The sequence below is a fragment of the Atheta coriaria genome, unplaced genomic scaffold (genome assembly GCF_025399875.1).
Source record: "Atheta coriaria isolate IRGN ID8LTWV9N9 unplaced genomic scaffold, Caltech_Dcor_3.1 hic_scaffold_3_pilon, whole genome shotgun sequence".
Lineage (NCBI taxonomy): Eukaryota > Metazoa > Arthropoda > Insecta > Coleoptera > Staphylinidae > Dalotia > Dalotia coriaria.
The window spans coordinates 5,137,181-5,159,897 of record NW_027045445.1 but is presented as its reverse complement, the minus strand read 5'-3'; the positions used below and the strand labels follow the sequence as shown (position 1 = coordinate 5,159,897).

The 22,717-nt window shown below is 34.7% G+C and overlaps 1 protein-coding gene across 1 annotated transcript; it reads left to right on the top strand.

Annotated features, from left to right (window-relative positions):
• Nucleotides 1-184: 184 nt before the first annotated feature.
• Nucleotides 185-22,455, top strand: sprt (PDZ domain-containing protein sprite). The gene is given in 10 exon segments (XM_065317443.1): nucleotides 185-416; nucleotides 7,673-8,104; nucleotides 12,520-12,585; nucleotides 18,151-18,478; nucleotides 18,481-18,523; nucleotides 18,593-18,745; nucleotides 19,374-19,526; nucleotides 20,643-20,925; nucleotides 20,986-21,756; nucleotides 21,759-22,455. Coding segments are annotated over 9 exon segments (2,436 nt in total). The 5' UTR covers nucleotides 185-416; nucleotides 7,673-7,990; the 3' UTR covers nucleotides 22,284-22,455.
• The last annotated feature ends 262 nt before the right edge of the window (nucleotides 22,456-22,717 follow it).

The window sequence follows — 22,717 nt, the reverse complement described above, 5'->3', positions numbered from 1 at the left end:
CATGAGCACTTGTACACCTATGAATGCATGTAGACTGTAGACTAAACTCATATGTGTAAAAATGAAATGGAATACAACACGTATGCGATGTGTTTGTTGGGTTGGGAGTGCGGTAAGCTCGTGTGCTTTGTATCATTGGTTGCTGTCTGCTCCGGTTCCTCCGGTTCGTTCAGTTCGACTTTGTGCGCCGGTGCGGTAGGTCACACACCGGCAACGAACCGAAGAACTAAACAACTCGCGAACGAGCGCATTCACCAAACGAACTTTTAACTTACGAACTTTACAAACTCAATACACAGTACTTAAGTACAAGTTTTAGTTTTAATTTTAAAAGTGAATAATAAAATTAAATTAAGTTTAATTAATCTAAGTTAAATTGTGTGAGGATTTTTAATTATTTGGAGATAAATTTAAAGGTAAGCATAAATTTTCTTTAAAAATTGCAAATATTTATAAAACTATTAGCAATAAATGATAAATTAATATAATATGCAGGTATCATACTCCTTTTCTGAATTTTCTACGCATTAGCAACATTACTTTCCACAATTTATCACAAAAAGTATTCTATCGCATTAGATATTGAATTCCTCACAAAGAATCCAAAACGATGTCACTAGTCCTCGATTTAAGCAAACAGAAAAGCGTAAAATTCAAGAAAATGAAGTGTTCCATATCTCCTATTCACATTTGATTTCAAATCATTAATGAATCCGCATCACAATCACCACAACCATCCACAGCTGTTATACTCGTATGAAATCATTACAATTCACAAATTGCGCCTGTGCAATGATGATGATTAATCGCCGATTGCACACTTGACCAAGTGACCTTGTCGTCCATTTATCGCTGCCGGTATGTGTCGTAGGTAATCGAATAAAATCAGCAGCAATCATTGGAAAAGAATTTAAATAGCTTTTTAGATGTCTCCACACTCTCCGCAGGTTTTAATTATGTGTAATTATCGACAGGCGAACAAAATAATTAATTCAGACCTACGCATTGCTTTAAAATATTGTTTTATAAACAATTAAGTGGTAATAAAAATTAGTTACAGAGAAACATCTTGTTAAATTGTAATTTATTGCAGTTTAACAAGCAATAATATAATATTTATATTTTATTTAAGTTTGGTTATGTTAAACTGGTTGCCAATTTCTATGATAACCATTATGTATACAAATTTTCATGATGATCGATGCAACCAAGTATTTACATCAATTTTTTAAAGTTTATGTTAAACTGGTTGCCTATAAAATATTTACAGATTGTCTGTGGTACAATCACAATAAACGCATTATATCTTATTATTGATACGGATATTATTCATGATTCATGATTTATAGAAGAATGGAAACCGGCTTATCTACAATTCAATTTTATTCATCATTTCAGCCACAATCGGATAATCGCAATCGTAGGATTGTAGGAGTAGAATATAATGCGTAATTTAAACTTTCGATCACATTCCAGCTACGATCGTAAAAAAAATACGAACAATAACGTTGCGCAATAATAAATCGCTGCTTATTTATCATCTCGATTGGTGAAATAAAAATAATAACAATAAGTGATATTAAATATTACCATTCATAGCTTGTTATTACTTGTAACCAATTTTTAAATCAAAATATCAGTAAATAATGCATGAAAACAGGTATTGCAAAATTTAAAAAAAGAATTGCAGGGGGTGAATACCTGTTTAAGGTGGTATTATTGAGTGGTACTTTACCGTTACACCAGCATCTCATCAACCCTTCTTCATATGACTGCACAAAATAAGAAACAAGTGTTTTGAATAGTAAAACCCCTCACTAAAGTTCTCAAGAGTTTAAATAGAAGAAAAAAGGGTGAAATTTGAGGTTAGAACACGCAAAATTCACAATTCTTTACTTTAAAGACTCCCCTTGGTTTCCTAACACCATAAGGGTTGATTTTTGATAAACTTCACCACAGGATACTGAGTGTGTCAACATGTGCTAATCTATTTACATTAATTTGCATTTTATTTACATTAGACGCGTTTAACGAACGTTTTTTACCGTTATTTCAGCCCCTAAATATATAATAAGACCTGTCTTATACATTTCAACACATTACATGAAAGCAATAAACTTTAATCAATCTTAAAGGCAGAGTAATTAATTAAAAATCAATAAATGTCAGTTATGCACGTGTTTCTCATTTAATTGCGATGATTGTAAATTAGTAACACACTTTGGTCTTGAAACATCTGCTATAGATACCTTATGTTTTAATATTATGGTTTATATCTTAGCTATGCATAAATTAGCAATTATTTATAATTACACTAGTTTTGAAATTATTTATTTTATGGTTTTTAGATGATGCATGATTGATTTTACGACGAGTCAAGGTTTAGTATTTGGTATTCGTTATTTCACTAATTGAAATACTGTTAAAGTTGTCTATCTGTCAGGAGATTTTCGACAGAGATAAATCTCTGGATAAGCTAATTAAATCCTCCAAAGCAGATGTAAAAATGTTAGAATACTCGTATGTAGCTCGAGGCATTTAGTTTGGTTAATGATTAATTACTTATAAACGTCAAAATTTTGAACTTTTGACTTTTTGAGGTTTAATTTGTAATTAATTTCGTATTACATACGCGTAGCGGGTTTGCAATCACGGAACACAAAATGTACACAAAGTTGTAACCTGGGAGTGGCATAAAGAGGCATATCTGCTGTGGAAAATGCAGAAAATACAAGAAGATGCAAAATTATAGATAAATCGTGCTTAAGTCAAATTCTAAGAACACTAAGATGCAGCAAGCGTTCTTAACCTCTAACCTGGAGTGGAAAATAAATAAAAATCACAAATTTAGTGCGTTTTGTTGCATTTTTCTAATTTTAAAAGAAAAATGTTTAAAAATACAACTTGTGAGTGGCAAAACTACTGTGAAAAATGCAGAAAACACGAAAAGATGCAAGATTTCTAGATAAATCGTGCTTAAGTCAACTTCTAAGAACACTAAGTCACAGTAAGAGTTCTTAACCTCTAACCTTCAATAGAAAATAAGTCATAATCACAAAAATTGTATTTTTTATATTTTGTAGGTGAAAAATATAAAATAAAAAAACCAGAAAAATTAAGCAACAATATTTACGCCGCCGCGGCTCTTTAAAGTCTCGTGTTTATTACTATCATAAAGAATAATAATGCTTAGTGACTCCAGTCTCGAAATTCCATCTGAAATTCCAATCTAATGGAAACCAGCTTAGGATAACGCAACACACAACAATAAAATATTCATATGACTACGCATTTATGCCTCCTATTAAACTCATACTCATACATACAATTATAATATGTAAATTTTTGTCATATCATATGCTTATAGTTATAATCAAGTTTAGATGATCACAGTTCACAATTCATGATTGATTGGTTCATCAATTTTACAATATATATTAGTCTCGTATATTCTACTACTGTATAGTTTTATTTTGTTAAAAGAGGTTAGGTTAGGTTATGTGGGGTTAGGTATGTCGACGGTCGTATGTCGAGCGCCCAGCGGGAGGTATTACCCGGCAGATGTTTGCCTGCCAGCTATTCACAGTAAAATTGCTCTATTTTAAGGCATTGAATGCATTGAAATTATCAAAGGATGCGCACACGCACAGTCTAACCACAATCAACTAACTAGTAATAGCAATAGTCGGTTTAACACAGCCACGTTTAGTTTAATTTGACCAATGGGAGCAAGAAGTTAACAAAACGTGATTATCACGGATTACAACTTGTTATTCACTTCGATTAACTTGAATAGTGGGTATTGACGCGTTTGTATATTGGTAATTGCCGATGGAAATTACGAGGGAACTAGGGTGTGAAATACCGGTATTCAAATCGGTATACCGGTAATTTTTATTGCACGCAAGCTTTTTGTTAAATTTGCGTCCTAAAAATAAATAAATAGACGTACGCAGTGATTGAAGATAATTACTGGAACACTATGGACGGAAATATTAAAAATTTTGAATTAAAATTGAAGAAAATTGCGATTTTTGTTTGTTAGAACACGATAATCTTTGTTATTTCGAAGTTGCTGGTAAAAATTTTATTTTTGCGATTTTAAATGTTATTTACATGGTGATTTAATATACAATTTTGGATGTGTAAACGTTTTTTGCAAATTATACATTACAAAATTACAAAAAAAAATTAAATAGTTTAAGATACACACTAAGAATATAAATAAATACACATTCAAAGTGAGTGCAGATAATTACTTGAACACTATGGACGGAAATATTAAAAATTTACAAGTAAAATGAAAGAAAATTGCGATTCACGTTGATTACAACACGCACATTGATAATACCTTCGTAAATCTTTATTATCTCAACGTTGCATCTAAAAATTCTACTTTTGCGACTAACTACACTTCAAAGGTATTATACAGAGTGATACACAATACAATTTTTGATTTTTTAAACACTTTTTGCTTATTCAACAGCAAAAATTGCAAAAAATATCAAAAATATTTTAAAAATTAATTTTTTTCATGCAAAATATTAACATTTTGTCATTTTAAAGCTTTATTTTCTTATGTAAAGCCTTTGTATATTTCTAGGAACAAAGCTAGACTCTTGAGATGTTTTCCCACAGTGGAAAATTATCATTTTTTTCTTACGAGCGAAATCAACATTCGCTGAATGCTGATTACTCGGGTTAGTACAATATTATACATTATACATTCTTACGCTAACCGCTAACGCACTGCAAATCCCACTGCAATACAAGCTCTAACATTGAAACACGAAACAAAACAAGTCAACAATTATCCATGATTGCAATGGCAACATTATAATCACCGCGCTGCCGCGTCAGCCAAGATTCACTACTACTTGAAAATGTGATTATTATTTTTATTTTTATTCACATTTTTCCCAACGATGATAAATGATTATGTAAATGATGTAAACGCCTAATAATTTAAAAATCTGCTGGATTTTGACTCTCCAACTCTGGCAGTTTAGCACTAAATAAATTAATTTCTCAATGGCGGAAGTCGCTTGTAAACTTACGTTTACAATATCCAATTTGCTTTAATTTGTCTGCTTAATTGGAAATGCACAAGACGAGTATTATAATTATTATATGAATACAGTGGGTGCTTATTTAGTATGTGTGAATTATTTTTAGTGCAAAGGTTAGGCTGCGGCTGAACTTCTGCGAAATCTAAACGTTGTGTTTGAGTCTCAGCTGCGCGGAGCTGCGCTTGAGACTTGGAATAAAAGGTGTTTAGTACACGCACACAAAAAGAGGAAGAAAATGGGAGTAGACTCAAATTACAATGATGGTTATCTTACTTCCTGTTGTGCACAACGCAAAAGAAGAGTTGAAATCTCTAGTTTCAAGTTTAGGTTGGAAGAAAATTTTACACAATGTACAATGCATAATCATTCTACAAGAATTTTTATTTTATAACAAAAGTTTTGTTCAATACCGGTATTTCGGTACACCGGTATTAAAAAAAAATTATTTTTGAACATTTTTGTGCTTTTTGCACAATTTTTGTTTCAAAATTAGTAAAAAATGATTAAAAACCAAATATATATCCTATATCACCCTATATAAGACCTTTAAAAACTCAAAAATAAATTTTTCAGCTACAACTTCAAAGTAACAAAGAATAACGTGTTGTAACTAACAAAAATCACAATTTTCTTCTATTTTACTTCAAAATTTTCAACATTTCCGTCCATACAGCTCTAATAATTGCCCACAATCTCAACCTACGTCTATTTATTTATATTTTGGGAGCGTATCTACCGTCTGGAGTGCCTGGTCATGCATGGTTGGGAACAACCGGGGCGTCCAAAGGGCACGTCCCAACTCCGATGCACTACAGTAGCTTACGAGTACAATATCCTGACTATATTAATTTGGCTGTGGTCGAGATAAATCGTAGCCTCGACCGTTACAAATATAGTTCAGCCGCACCACGCACCCCACAACTGTTTGACATGCTGTCGCCGTAATCCATTATGTTCATTATGTTCATCAAAATCATTGCACCGCAACGGAATGGCCGCCATATCTCCACACATAAACACAAAAACTAAACTATAAAAAAAGCGAAAGGAAGGAAAACAATGCACATCAAAGTTTTTATACTTTTTCCATGGCTTGACTGACAAATGTCAAATGCGTTGTCGCCTCGTCAGAGGGTGCGACGACAATTGTCATTGTCGAGGTACAACTGCTGGGGATTTTGATGAACCAGGGAACAGGGATGACGTGCATGTTGTTCGGATTAAGCAATTGAAGGGCAATACAAATTTATGTATTCAAACGGAAATAAAGTCGTTTGTTAATCGTGAAACGATTGAGTTTGATCATAAATCGATCAATTTTCGTCCATAACGTGGAAAAACGACATAGAAAAAAAATTAGATCATAAAATTAATGATTGCGTTTTATATCCGGAACAAAAGCTGCATTTTTGGCTCTGATCGTAAAAATAAAGCGATAAAACCAATTAAGGCGTATGGTAACATCTGTTGCGGAAATTTTCAACAAAGTTTAAATTTATAAAATCTCCCGAACAAAAAAAGTGACTACCTGAGGTACCTGGCAACACTTGAACGAGAATAAAAGCTTTTCACACGCCGGGCGCCCCTTTTCAGCCCTCGATATAAATCTAAAGTGTTACAAGCGAAAATACCTACGCAGTGCACAAAAAGTTGCATAATTCTCCGCAGCTGTCAAGTAGCATAACCTCAAAACATAAAATTACAACGTTGCCATGTCTAACTGTCATTATTATCAACGGCAACAATGAATAAACTCAGAAATTCACTCTCAAACCATTAATTAACTAAGTAAACATAAATATCTCATCGACAATGACAGATCAAATGCATTTATATTGTGTAGGATGAGTAGGAAGTCTCTCAGTGTAATCATCATCAACAAGAACTGGTTGTAGTAGAATTAAATCTAATAATATCTTGTTGGGACAAGAGTTTAGACATTTGTTTAATGTTTCTAGTTTAGTTTCATAACAGCATATGTTGGGTTGCATAACATTCTAATCCTTTAGAATCCCTACTAATATTATAAATGCGAAAGTCCTGATGTTTGTTACACTTTCACGCAAAAACTACTTAACCGATCATCATGAAAATTTGTACACATATTCTTAGTGGTCCCCGAATGGTTATAGGCTACTTTTTATTTAATAAAAAAATATTTTTTAAATAAAATAAAGAAATTGTTTAGCCAATAATACCTCTGCATCTGGCTATTTGACTACTTTAACGCCATCTAGCATTCCAGCAATGAAGCTCAAACCTAAGTACTATAGTACCATCACACTGTATTATCACACTGTATTACCGACAGCTACGTCAACATCAAATCCAATTGACTACACTATGGAGACTGTACACTATACTTCCATAGACTATACTTTCAGCCATTTTAAACTTCCCGCCATTCTACTTCATTGTTACTTCTTCTGTGACTACAGACGCGTACGGAAGCAACTTCATTATTTTAGATATTCGCGAGGTTTTTAAAACTAGTAATCTTATAAAGTGGACATGCAAATTCAATAAAATAGACACTATCTCCCGCAATGAATTGGTATTAAGTTACTTTATGTACGGTTGACAATTAAATTACTTTGTTTCAGGTAATTTATGATCGTGCATAGTGTGGTGAAGAAGCAGACGATCAAGCGAAGAACACGAAGGTTCTAAGGTCGAGTCCGAGAGTTCTCGCCTTGAAGATTCAAAGAGTTGCTTGAGACCTCCTGGCGGGTGGCGTGGCAAACGAAAAACCCGCACACTAGGCTCGAGCTGCGAGCACCAAACAAACCAGTACCAGCACACCAGCACACCAGCAGGTCTTCTATCTTAACATATCCCGTGGTATTGTTGCACTCCGCCGGCGAGATGTGGGTGTGGAGGCACGCACGGATGTTGGCGGCTGCGAAGAACGGCCAGCGACGATGAACGCCAACTCTTCAGCGAGGCTATATTCCACTACCAAACAAAATTCAGGTCTAGATATACACGAAAATCAACTGCAGACACCGTTAATTGTCAAAAAATCGTCGTCTTTGGTAAGATTTATGTGTTAAAAATAAGAACATTTTGGTTTTTAATATTTTTATTAACAAGTTGTTGGTTGTTGGGTAATTTGTACGTAGTTTGTTTGACGAGTACTAATTCGCAGCTCCGTTTGCTGTTTTTGTTTGGTTCTTTGTCTGCGAGCACTCGAGCTGAACTTATCAACGCGACAAACAATAGACTCGGTCGTAAACTAAAGTTTTTTTTACACAAAACGAGACAAAATAAAATTAAAGCAAAAAATAGAACAAAGAGTAAAAATTATTTGTTAATATAGATGTAAAATACCGGTATATCGGTATTTTAATATTTAAATTCAGATATTTTTTCCAATATATACCGGTTAACCGGTTTTTAGTAAAAAAAATACCGGTATACCGAAATACCTGTATTAATATTTAATTTTATTTTCAATTTCTGATATTTTTCAATATAATATTGCCTCCGATATATACCGGTATACCGGTTATTTAATTTTAATTTTAAAAATACCGGTATTTAACTAAATATTCACATTTCTCCATGTTAATGACTTTTTTTGCATTGCTTAGTGATCAATTTCATTATACGCGATCGTGTTGATTGCAAAATTGCTGAGATAATTAACAGTCGGTTTCGCAAGCAGTTAATACCTTTTCCGGAAATTATCATCTCCAGAAACAGTTATAATTTATAACCGATATCTATCTTCGACAGCTTAACGAACTGCCAATGCTCTCTGAAGCTTAAAACTATGATTATTGATACAGAATTTCCTCCAACTTGAATTTTATTGCAAAAAACACTAAAAACTCAACAAACGCGCAATGCTCTGCACATAAACGTATAAAAATGCGTTTTTAGTCTTCTTACAAAACCAGAAATGGACTTCCAACGTGATATCTTTATATTCTTTATAAAGTCTATTTTTTCGACGCACGTCTTTGATCTGTGAGTGAAATATCACATTCGAGACACGTAATTTGCTCTTTTTCAACGTTTTGCCTTCACACGAGGAAAAACATTCCGGCAGTTGTAAATAATTGCAAGAAACTGCTGCGTGGACAGTCATACCACACTGTGCGTTGTGCAAATCGTATAAAAATACAATAATTCAACACTATTTGGAATTCTACAGACGTGGAGTACATTTTTATAGTGCAGCTGGTGTGTGATTACTTAACGATCGATTACTGAGCCAATTAGCACATCGAAATAGCCAGATGACGAATTGCAGAAAACTGAAACGCGAAACTGAACAAAACAGGAATATACGACATAGCGCATGCTACTTTGAGAAGTTGTCGTTGCACGCTCGATTAATTAAAGACTTTTTTATCACCTAATAGTTTTTTTTATTAGGAAATTAATGTTTTTAAAGCAAAGAAATGTTTTAGATTAATTTTTAGTACAAAATTCTTTGGATATTTTCATTTTATAAGTGCTTAGGGTCACAAAACAATGAATAAGAGTATTCCGAAGGAGTATTTTCTATAATTGCTGGTTTGAGTTAAAAGTTAAAAGTTTTACCAGCGCTGGAGGCCTTTTTGGACGGTTATAGAAGATGCGATGCACTGGCATGCAATATTCTTTACTAAGAAACACTTTTCTTCAACACAATTTATCTTCGGTAATTTTAAATGAAAAATTAGAAAATTATTTCATATTTCTTATACTCTTAATAATGTTGTTAATTTATATGCTGAATAATGAATATTTATTATAGATTATTATTGGATTAGATTTATTGAGAGATAATAAATCAATATTGTAATTTACGAGCGCGATTAATTTAAATTAAAGCAAGTTTTGCTTTTATTTTACTTGAATTGGATTAAGTAAGATGTGAATTATTAAATTATTTAAATTCAATCAATGTTTTCAACAGTTCAACAAGATAAGAATATTTACATTTGAGCTGTGAACATAATACAATGTTGTGGTGTGGTTTTCTTGCGGTGTAGAAATAAGATGCGTGTAGAGGTAAGGTGAAGACGAGAGGAATTCCGTGGAGATTTTGAGTGATTTAAATATTTCAAACCAGTTTTATTTCGTGCGTGCCTCTCAAAGTTTTTATTCTTTTATTCTTGTCTATTATATTGAATAATCCAGTAGAAAAATAATTTTTTAGTTGTTTTTGGTATTACTGGTTATTATTTTCTAGAAAAATGTAATTCTGTAGTCACAATGAAGTAGAATGGCAGGAAGTTTAAAATGGCTGAAAGTATAGTCTATGGAAGTATAGTGTACAGTCTCCATAGTGTAGTCAATTGGATTTGATATAGACGTAGCTGTCGGTAATACAGTGTGATAATACAGTGTGATGCTACTATAGTACTTAGGTTTGAGCTTCATTGCTGGAATGCTAGATGGCGTTAAAGTAGTCAAATAGCCAGATGCAGAGGTATTATTGGCTAAACTATTTCTTTATTTTATTTAAAAAATAATTTTTTTATTAAATAAAAAGTAGCCTATAACCATTCGGGGACCACTAAGACTATGTGTACAAATTTTCATGATGATCGATTAAGTAGTTTTTGCGTGAAAATGTAACAAACATCAGGACTTTCGCATTTATAATATTTGTAGGGATATTTGGTTAAAAATTATTCAAAAGCACCTTCTAGCGCTATCTAGTGCTGAGTTATAGAGAATGCACTAAAAATACTACTCATTCAACTAGGGTGACGCGTAAATTTATCCCCATCGGTGTGAGCTGTCCCCTTCACACCGACACGTCTGCCTCCCCCATTTATCTCCATATAAACTCACAGAGTCATATGAACGCCTCACTCCTACTCTAACACACAACCCACTTTAACAATCACCCAGTTCACCACATATCCTTTCTAAATCAATACTGGATGGCGCTCAGATGCACTTTTCAACCAAAAATAAAACAAAAATCCATGTTTTTTGCGGCTAAAACCCAAAGATAAAAATACAAAACAAAACAAACCACATCCATAATAACAAAACATTCAATATTTATCTATTATTATACTTGTTGAATGTTTTCATTATGTTTGCATTAGTCATCAACCCATTAAAATTGAATAATGCACTTTTTTTCATACAATTTCTTACAAAACACACACTCGGGGCCCTGGGTAATATTCAAGTTTCAGCACAGCGAATAATAACAGTTATTTGGTGCGCGCTCGCTCGCATGTTCACTTTGTTCGCCTGCACACGTGCATTTTGGCGGATAAAATGTAATTTGCTTCGTTATTACTCACACCCGTAATGAGACATTACATTACGTGCAGCATACTGATCAACAATGCAGTTAGGCTTCCACAATTAAATCATTGGTACTACATGCATGTATATACAATAATGGCTTCATTTCTTTGCTCAAAATTAACTTATTAATTTAATAATAAAGACATTAATATAAAAATTTAATAAATGAAAAAATAAATTGAATATGTAATTGGAGTATGCAAATAATATTGTTTGAGAGTAATATGCAATATGCAATTTTATGTTTGGTCATCGATTATTAGTATTATTAGTATTAAATATCGATATTGTTGTTCTACCCACACACCTGGCGCCAAATCGCCTCTGACCGCATTCTATTACTTAATCCAAAGTGTCTTAAGTGTTTCCAATGTATCGAGTTGACACTGAACAGTTTGAAACATTGTAACATCGAGTAATTTATTCTAGAGAATGAATACTAAGAATATTTTGCAATAATATTATGTTTAAATTGATTTTTTATGTGTTTATTATTAAATTTTATTAGATAAACAAATATTTTCTTAGAAAAATCAAGAAATGTCTACCAAAAAGTCTAAAAAAGTACAAAAATTTAAAATAATTTAAATTTTTCTTAAAAATTATGTGGAATTTTACATGTTTCTTCGTGCAAAAATAAGAAAAATTTAATTTTCACCTCAAAAATGCTCTAATTTCAGTTTTAATTAAATATTTTCACAGAAAAACACACATTTTTCAAAAAAAAAACCGAAATACGACCAAAAATTTAACGAATTAAAAAATATTTTCGAAATTATGTTGCCTAATATGTCCAAAGTCAAATTTGACATGTTTTTCATATTAAAATAACAACTATTGCATAAACATCTCAAAAATGCTGTAATAACGTCAAGATGTAATTTTCTCACAATCAAAACACGATGACAACACGCGACATGTGTGATTGTCGCATTAATAAATCTCGCTTGTTCCATGAATGTTAATCTCCGCGGACTGTTGGTTAATTTATGTCTTTATACGCCTTGCATGAGCTTGATTTACACACCGCCGCAAGGAATCCATTTCGTGGTGAAATACACGCGTAAATAATAGATAATAAGCGTGTACAATTTAAATTAATCTCTATACTCAACTAAATAACTAAATAAAACTAATTAAATTATAAAAATTTATGTTTTATATTTTTTTTTGTATTTTGCAGTTATCATTGAACCAGTCGCAAATATTCGAACCCAGAATGGCCCAATTAGAAACCCTCGAGGCGAGAGTAAGTAAACATAACCTCTTTTGAATAATCTTCTTAAAGTTATGCAAAACCCACGCATTTGTACATCGAGAAATCCATTTTACTCTTATTTTTCATTCTTGTAAAGCAAACCAACATAAAAACTGATGTGTATGCGTACTATGAGCACTTACAGAACAAGAAAACACTCTCGCTGCTTCCCAATCGCAGCCAGCGTCATAATACAACAATAATAAAATTTTAAGTCCTTCGTGAACCGGTTAGGTTATGCCCAAGTCATATAAGTCGTATAGATTTCTCAAAAAGCCATTTAATTGGGGCGCAAGGGCCGTGGGTGCCAACTGCCAACCTCCCTTCACGTGGTGCGCCCTGATTTCGACAAACGAGGCTCTGGCGACCGAATATGAGGCGGTATAACCTCACTTTCACCACGTCAAGTGCGGGACATCAACAACATCGTCAAACATCCAGGTACACTGAGGCGGGTTTGGACGCTCCAGCTGGCAGCCCCAGCACCAAACTCGGGTGCAGAAGGCTAATAACCTACTCACCCTAAATCAAACCTATTACTGAAACTTCAACTAAGCAAACCCGGACGGATAATACGAGGACGACCCTGGCTAATACTAAACACAAGATACGTTTCGGCTGCTGGAACGTGCAAACGTTATACGAGAGCTCCAAATTGCAGCAGGTAACTAAGGAATTTCTCAAATATAATCTACATATTTTAGGTATATCAGAAGTACGTTGGTTGGGGAAAGGAGAACATCCCACACAAGGTGGAGAACGACTACTTTTTAGTGGTAATGAATCTGGAAAACACGAAAGCGGTGTAGGATTTCTACTCAGTAAACATGCTAAAAAGAGTCTAATCTCATGGACACCAATAAACGAAAGAGTAATAACAGCAAGATTCTACACCAGGTTCAGAAAAGTAACTTTTATCCAATGTTACGCCCCAACCAATAACGCTTCTAAAGAGGATAAAGATGAATTCTATGACATCCTCGAGAAAACTATAAAAGACGTAAACAGCGGTGACATAAAAATTCTCATGGGCGACCTTAATGCGAAAGTAGGCGCTCAAAACGAGAATTTGGAAGAAATTATGGGAAAAAACGGCGTTGGGCAGATTAACGAAAACGGCACATACTTCACACAGTTCTGCTCCAACGCGAACCTGGTAATAGGGTACGCTGTTCCCCCACAAACAGATTCACAAGACAACGTGGGTCTCGCCAGACAAAAAAACCCACAACCAAATCGATCATATCACAATCTCTAGGAAATGGAGATCGTCATTACTCGATGTGAGGAACAAGAGAGGTGCTGATGTAGCCAGTGACCACCACCTAATAGTTGGCACATTGAGAATAAAACTAGCAGTACCCAAGCAACCAGCCGATATGAAACGAATAAAACTAAATATAGAGAAGCTACGCATTCCACAAATAGCAAAATCCTTCAAGGAAAAAATGCAAGAGACAATAAACCAAAAATCAGCACAAAAATGGGAAAATATGGCCGACAACATCATTGAAGTCGCCAAAACAACAATTGGAGTGAAAAGCAGGCAAAGGAAAGAATGGATCAGCGAAAACACGTGGTTGCTGATAGAAGACCGAAAGAGGAAAAAACACCTGCTACTCCAAAATCTTTCGCAAGAATATAGGGCAGCGGCACAGGTAGAGTACACAGGCCTTTGCCAAAAGGTCAAAAGGGAAGCCAGAAGAGACAAACGCAGGTGGATAGATGATATTTGCAGACAAGCAGAAGAAGCAATGCTCAACAACAACTCGAGAGAACTTTACAACCTCACAAAGAAACTGGCCAATAAGTACTCTACACGCACACACTTCATTAAGTCAAAAAACGGCCGCCTGTTAGTTGAGTCAGACAAGCAGCTCGAAAGATGGAGGGAACATTTCTCCGACATGCTCAGCGCAAACGAAACAATTAACTGGGAGCCAGAGAATAACCCAGGTAGACAACTGAACATTGACTCGAACCCGCCTTCAGTCGCGGAGATAACTGCAGCTATAAAGACGCTTAAGAACAACAAAGCAGCAGGAGCTGATAACGTTCCAGCGGAACTACTAAAAGTAAACGCCACATGGATGGCAAATGAACTATACCACTGTATTAAGGAAGCATGGAACAACAACAAGATTCCGACCAAGTGGAAAGAAGGGCTAATCATCAAGCTTCCCAAAAAAGGTAACTTGACCGAGTGTAACAACTGGCGTGGCATAACGCTATTAAACACAATTAATAAGATTATCGCGAAAATCGTCCAAACAAGATTAGCGGAAACTATAGAAAACACCCTGCGCCCGAACCAAGCAGGTTTTCGGCCGAATCGCTCATGCATCGATCATATCAATACCCTTCGTATAATTATCGAGCAATCAGTAGAATGGCGATCACCACTATTCATCGCCTTCATCGACTTTGAGAAAGCATTCGACAGCCTGAACCACGACGCTTTATGGAGGATCCTTAAGTCGCGAGGTGTACCAACAAAGATAATAAGCATCCTGCAAGAACTCTACACTGATGCAAACTGCAGTGTGTTACACAACGGTGAAAAAGCGAAAGTTTTACGATACACAGAGGAGTAAAACAAGGATGTGTCATATCCCCATTACTATTTAACATCGCCTTAGACTACATACTAGCAAAGGTAGACCAGAACAGGGATGGGTTGCGCTGGACACTAACCTCGCACCTCAGCGACCTGGATTACGCCGACGACATCTGCCTGATGTCACATACGTTCGAAGGCGTGAGCCGACAGCTAACAACATTAGCAAGGGAGGCAAGTAAAATTGGCCTAAGAATAAATATTGCCAAAACAAAAGAAATGCGTATAAATACAAACAACACCTTAAAACTCCAAATAGATAATACGGAAATAGAAGAGGTCAAGGAATTCCTATATCTAGGAAGTATAATTGACATAAAAGGGGGGACCGACGCAGATATAAACAACAGAATAAAGAAAGCCCAGCAATCCTTCAGAATGCTGAGCACAGTATGGAAGTCAAGCGTCTATACACTAAGAACAAAACTGCGCATATTCCGCACAAATGTAAAATCCACCCTTTTATATGGATGCGAAACATGGAGGTCAACGAGCTCAAGCACACACAAACTCCAAACCTTCATAAACAAGTGCTTGAGAATGATCTTGCGCATATTCTGGCCAATGACAATCTCCAACGATGAGTTGCACCGTCGATGTGATGAAACTCCCATTATAAATCAAATACGCAAGAGAAAATGGGGTGGATTGGGCACATCTTGAGAAGAGACGCCGGAGATATCGCCAGAAATGCGCTAGAATGGAACCCACAGGGGAAGAGAAGGGTTGGTAGACCGGCCAATACCTGGCGAAGATCCACAATAGAGGAGCTCCGAAACCAAAATATGGGCTGGAACGAAGCAAAGGCGGTTGCCCGAAACAGAGTCCGTTGGAGGGCGCTTAGTGAGGCTCTATGCTCCACATAGGAGCCAAGAACATTATATATATATATATAGCTTTCCTATTATAACGGAAACAATGATTCCACTGGACGAAATTGAAAATCTAGCACAAAATAAACAACAAGTTGAGGTGGATCTCTTCTCACGCGTATCGTACTTACACTTGCCTACATCGCAACATCCGAGGAACGCTGTTAACATGTTGAGGAGTTAATAAGAGCATAGAATGAATATCAAGATATAAGAATTTTCACACATTCTTAGAAAATAGGAAATTTAAGACAAAGTATTCATTTCAAGCGTAAGTTTACTACGAAAACAAGTAAATTATTAAGCAGACGAAGACATTACTTAATTAAGTTTAAATTATGAGTTTTTGAGTGTAGAAAGTCGCAAAAAATATTGAATTACAAATAAATTAGTTTCAATTATAGGTATTAAATTTAATTCTCTTTCATTCAGTATTTTTATCAATATTGTGCGTTTAATAGTTCGGAGATATTTTTACTTTTTTTAAACAAAAATTCTCATTTTTTAAAAATTTGTAAATGGAGTATTAATCATGGGATTTTCAAATTTTAACACGTAGAGAAGGTAATAATAAGACACATATTCTTAGAAAATAAGAAATTCAAGACAAAGTATCAATTTCAGACCTAAGTTAACTGCGAAAACAAGTAAATTAGTTGCAAAGAAGACATTACTTAATTAAGTTTAAATATATGAGTTTTGAGTGTAGAAAGTCGCAAAAAATATTGGATTACAAATGAATTAGTTTTAATTATAGGAAGCAAATTTAATTCTCTTTCAATTGGTATATTCGTCAATATTGTGCTTTTAATACTTTCGGAGATATTTCAATTTTACGGAAAATAAATTTATGCCGAAATTAACAAAAAATGTATCTTTTATTTTTTAATTTTAGTAATAATTATCAAATTTAGAAATATATCACTCTGATTAAAAGATGCACAATTAAATTCTCTTTCATTCAATATTTTAATCAATGTTGTGCGATTAATAGTTCTGGAGATATTTGAGTTTAATTATCAAAAACTCATTTTTAAAAAATTAGTAAATTGAGTAATAATCATCAAGTGTTAACATGTTGAGAAGATAATAATATGTCACATATTCTTAGAAAATAAGAAATTCATATCAATTTCAGGCCTAAGTTAACTGCGAAAACAAGTAAATTAGTGGCAAAGAAGACATTACTTAATTATCTTTAAATTTCTGAGTATTTCTAAGCGTTGAAAGTCGCAAAAAATATTGGATTACAAATAAATGACTTTCAAACAAGTATAAAATGTAAATTTACATATAATTTAACAATAGTTAATCCAGATTAATCCAATCGTGATTCGTTAAATTTAATTCTTGTAATCTCACTCACCTCACCCTCTTTTATATTTTATTTAATCCTAAAAATTTCTATTTGCATACGAGTACGTTGCACATGTCTACTCATACGAGTACAAATATGAAGAACCATTAATTACGATCAACTTTATGCGTTGTGTGTTGGCATAAGTCATGATTAACGGTTAAATAATTGCAACCTCTTGACTAAAATCCAAACCCCGTACGCCTTTAACTTTAAAAGGGTGAAAATTATGCGCTATTGTTTAAAGCCACCGACCCTCGGCGTTATTTCGCATTCTCGTGATAACAATACCCAGTCAAAAATTCAAGGCCCTAGGGGACACAATCCCAATCCAGATTGCTGCTGGTTATTTTTGTTTGTGTTGTAATACGCTAGGTGTCTTCTTCATTCTTATGCAAATCATTCTAACCGGTTTTGTGAACGTTTGGGTTGTGATCAAATTTGGGGCGCGTGATTTCAATGAGAAAATACACTGGCTGCCTTTTTGGTTATAGTCGTTATAATCGCATAAATTTCTTAATCAGGGTGTGAAATACCGGTATCAATACCGGTTAACCGGTATTTTTTAAGACAAAATTGCTCTCAATAAAAATCTATATCAAAATAACCTTAATTTTTAAAATACCGGTATACCGGTTTTTTAAATAAAAATCTATCACAAAATACCGGTTTTTACCTCAAAATTAAATTTTTTTTATTATTATTTATAGATGGCCAGTATTGAAGTATCTTTATCATCAACCCCACGCCGCAAGAAAAATGGAAGTCTAAGTGGATCGGTGCGATCGATCCCGAAAGATGTGACAGCGTCCAAAGAACTCGAAAGTCTTCGGAATGCTCTCCGTGATAAGGAGAATATTATCCAGACATTGAGAGGTCAGCTGAGTATTCCGGCAGTGGTGCGTCTCAACCACAACATTCGCAATTGCGGTAATAACAATAACAATGGTTTACTGCGTGAACTCTCCGACGCGGAGAAGAAACAAGCCGAGGAACGTCTTGCCAGACTACGGAATGACACCGACGCTAAACGATTAGCGATAAAAATTTAAAAATGGCGCTTGAACGATTAGATATCACAGAGTAAGCATTTAAAAACATTTTTTTTTTTTGAAAAACTTTAAAAAATAAATTTTTGTTTTTATTATTTAGTAATATTGATGTGCGTATACAACAAGCCGAGCTGGAATATCAATTGGGTCGCGAAGAATTAAATCTTCTTACGTTGCTGGAAGAAACCAGAACACTGCAGCATTGTCTCGAGGAGTGCAATAAAAAGGCACACGATTCGCATACGCTGTACAGGTGAGGGCTGAATCAACGCTTATTACTGCGTAGAGATAACCAAATAATTATTATATTTGCGCGCGCGTCTCATTAGTGCAAACATTTACGACCCAAGCGGCTTAATAAGTTAAGTCGCTTGCGTGCGTGGGATTCTTCTCAGCCAAATTAAGTCAACCACGGCGCTCAACACGCGCGCGTACACGACGCCAGAAAACCGAGCGACAACTTTCACAATCACAAAATTTTATTTATTTGGCGGTTGTGATTTATTACCTGCGAATGAATTAATTTAATTAGATTAATTTGGATAATAACCATGACATTTATGAGTTAGATGTAAATATAGACGAGGGACACTCCAAAAATAGATATTTTTTTTTTAGTTTTTGTTGTTTTACGAATAAAATATTAATAATATTAAAAAACTAAATTAGCCAATAGATGCACAATTAAATTCTCTTTGATTTAGTATATTTGGTAATTTTGTACCTTTAATAGTTCCGGAGATATTTCACTTTTACTGAAATCAAATTTATCGAATAACCAAAATCGCAAAATTTCAATTTTTTCAAAATTTAACCTAAAATAAACAAATTTCTTGTATTTCTAGACTAAAACCTCTTAAAACATTTCTTTAATATTCTAGTTGTTTGAGTACAAACGAAGTGGTCAGCTTGCACGTCGCCGAAATCGTTTGTGATCCGAAAAGTCCCCGTTTCGGCGCCGGTCAAAACGAAACCAGTCCCGGGCTGTACATCGAATGGGCGTTGGATGATACCGGCTTGCAAAAAGGGGACAGGTGAGTTTTTCTACATACCCACCTCATTCTTATGCATTCTTATTCATTGCACAGTTTTACCCACTGCGCATTCCATGAACAAAACTCTCTTAAAACTTAATTCCATCCTTGAACTTCACACTTTGAATAAAAAACGAATATCATCTAATAATTCAAGAAAAAAATCTCGACAATTCATGTTACACTCTTACACGTACACGAGTACTTCTCAACCGGAAACTTGCAGTAACGCCTGTGTTTTCAGCCAGAACGACCTTCTACCTACACATCCGGTCGTGTGATGTTTTTATCTGACTGAAAACAATGCAAGTCCATACTTAAAACACTCAACAGTTGAAAATTTTCCCAAAAAAGTGAGATTATACTCCACTATGGAAATATTCCCACGAAAATCTCCATCTTGGACATTGTAGATTGTTTTTGACGAGTGTTCAACACTTGACTTTCTTAATTCACGCTAAATTTTTCTCTTTTAATTTGACTGGTTGGATTTAAAAAGTAACATTAAAATATATGTAAATCGGCAACAATATCACATTTTGGCGGTGTAATGAGAATTGGGTTTTATGGTTTCGAGCCAAAAATTAACGTATTAATTGCTCATTCTTTCATTTAGCATCTCTTGGCGTGATGCGTGCTTAATTTGTGGCCCGAATCTCGCGTGAATGAATTCGTTTCATCGTTTCCCTTTTATTGCGGCTTTTATTCTGCGTGTGGCTGCATTGTTTTACGCTTGAATGTTTAGCAACAAACAAGTTCGACAGTCGTAAACACAATCGGAACAACTTTTTCTCCATTGTAATCGGTTTAGGTAAATTAATTAAATTAAGATGAACATAATGGAGAATGTTTTATTCATTAGAGTGATTTACGTTTATACTAGAGATGAGAAATATAAAAATTCACTTTAACGCCATCACATTACCACTATTTTGTTTAATTTTTGGGGAAATTATTATTATTTTTTAAATATAAAATATTCTATGCCCTTCACAATGTCCTTGAGAATATGTATCCAAAATTTCATGAAGATCCGTTGAGTAGTTTCCACGTAAAAGCAAAACAAACAAACAAATTATCACACAAACTTATTTTTAATAAGAATTTAACTCTCAGGTTGATAGAAGTAAATGGTAAAATGGTCCTAACAAAAACACGAGATGATGTAACGAGATTACTTCAAGCCGCACCTGACCCAGCAACATTAGTGGTCCTCCGTAAAGGAATCCATGGTAAAGTGCCGGTCATATCAACAAACCACGCAAATAATGAAGTTTCTGCGCTGCGTTGCGAACTGGAGGCTGTTAAAGAACGCGCCGAAGAGGCACAACGAGCCAAGGATGGCATGCGATCTGATAACATACGATTGACACATAGGATATCCTATTTAGAAGAGCAGGTATGACCATTTCTATTACTTCTTTTTCTTAATTGATGGTAACTTGTTTTTATTTTGCAGGTTTCTGAATTACTCTCTCGGAAACCAGATGCTGACATTCGGATACTAAACCAGAGCCCAATCATAACCTCAACCGTGAAAACAAATCAAAACATCACTAATATCAACATAAGTTCACAACCCACGATTGTACCGAAACAAAATGGCGATCAACACATTCCTTTGCCGTTAAGGTCAAAGAGTAGTCTATCAAATGTGTCAAACACTTTGATATCAGCTCCCAGTCCACAACCCTCTGACCATTCTTGCCACAAATCTCATCGACATTCCAAACACCGTTCTAGAAGTGGTTTGTTACTTTCGACAAGCACACATAACCTAGAACCCAAGAAACATAACCACCATCATCACCATCACCATCGAGAGAAAGATTACAGTTCTGAGACTAATTCAGCAATGGAATATCGTACACCCAGAAAATGGTCCGATCAAACCACTCCGACCAATGAATACAACTCCAGTGGTAATATTATGGACCAAAGTTATCGGAAAGCAACAAAAATCGTTCAGGACCTCACGAAAAACAACGGACATTTATATGAGAAGCATAAATCTGCTTCTAAGTGTATCGGAAGTTCAGAAAAATACAATTCAGAGATGTTGAAACATTACAACGCAAGAAAATCCACCTCAGTGATGGATTTCCGTTCGGAAATTCAACTGGGACCCAAATATGGTCCAGATTCAAGGAGTGTAGAAGAATTGGATACAATCACAGCAATGGAACCCAAGAAAGAATCAAACAACACCAGGAGATTGTATAAAAATTACAAGAAGCAAGAAGTGTTAAATCTCTAGACTTTGACAGTGATAGAAACACTGACTATGCCTCAGAACCATCGAAACCCAGACCAACTCCTCCCAAGAAACCTCTCAGATTATCTCTACACCGAGCGCAGAGTCTACAATCAGTAGAAACGCCTCCAGCGACTCCGAATGGCTCCCCACCGAATGACAATCGCAAGGCGATGAAACGAAACTACAAAGGGGAGGCCCCACATCCAGGAAGCATCAACGGATTGAATTTAACCCATCAGGGTGTGATTTTAAACACTGAGAAAGTGAATGGATACACGGTGAAAGCAGATTACAACCAGAATGGACACACGAATGGGCAGACCAATGGAGATGTCAAATGGACCAGTTTTGCGCAGACAACGCAGAATAAACGAGATATTTTGCTCGAAATGCATCGAGAACAACGAGAACAACGGGAACAGCGAGATTTGCGAGAGCATACAAGGCGCGATGTGCGCGAAAGCAATTTTCGTGACCAAAGCAAACACCACTGGTGCTAATGATGAATTATTCACGGAGTTAATTCGCAGGTAGCACTTCAGTATGCAATATGATGTTTAAATGTGCTCTTTATATAATATTTATATATGATTATAGTATAAATATCTATATATGTAATAAATATTTTACTACTACGAATGTATTATGAATATAAACACGATTTTAAATTAGTTTAAGAGTGTTTTTGTGTTTTTTATTGGGAGTGATAAATTTTTACGTGCGTTGTTTGAAAGATAAATCAAATGACAAACAAATGACAAGCATCTATCGTATGGGTAACATATTTTGACGTTAGAGGGCGCTGCGTGTACCGTTTGGTGATATTTATTTGTGAGTTGTGTTTACGCACCAAATTTAAACAATATTTTAACTAAAGAACAAATTAAACAGTTATTAAAACTATTATTTAATGTTTTCTTAATTTTATTTGCTT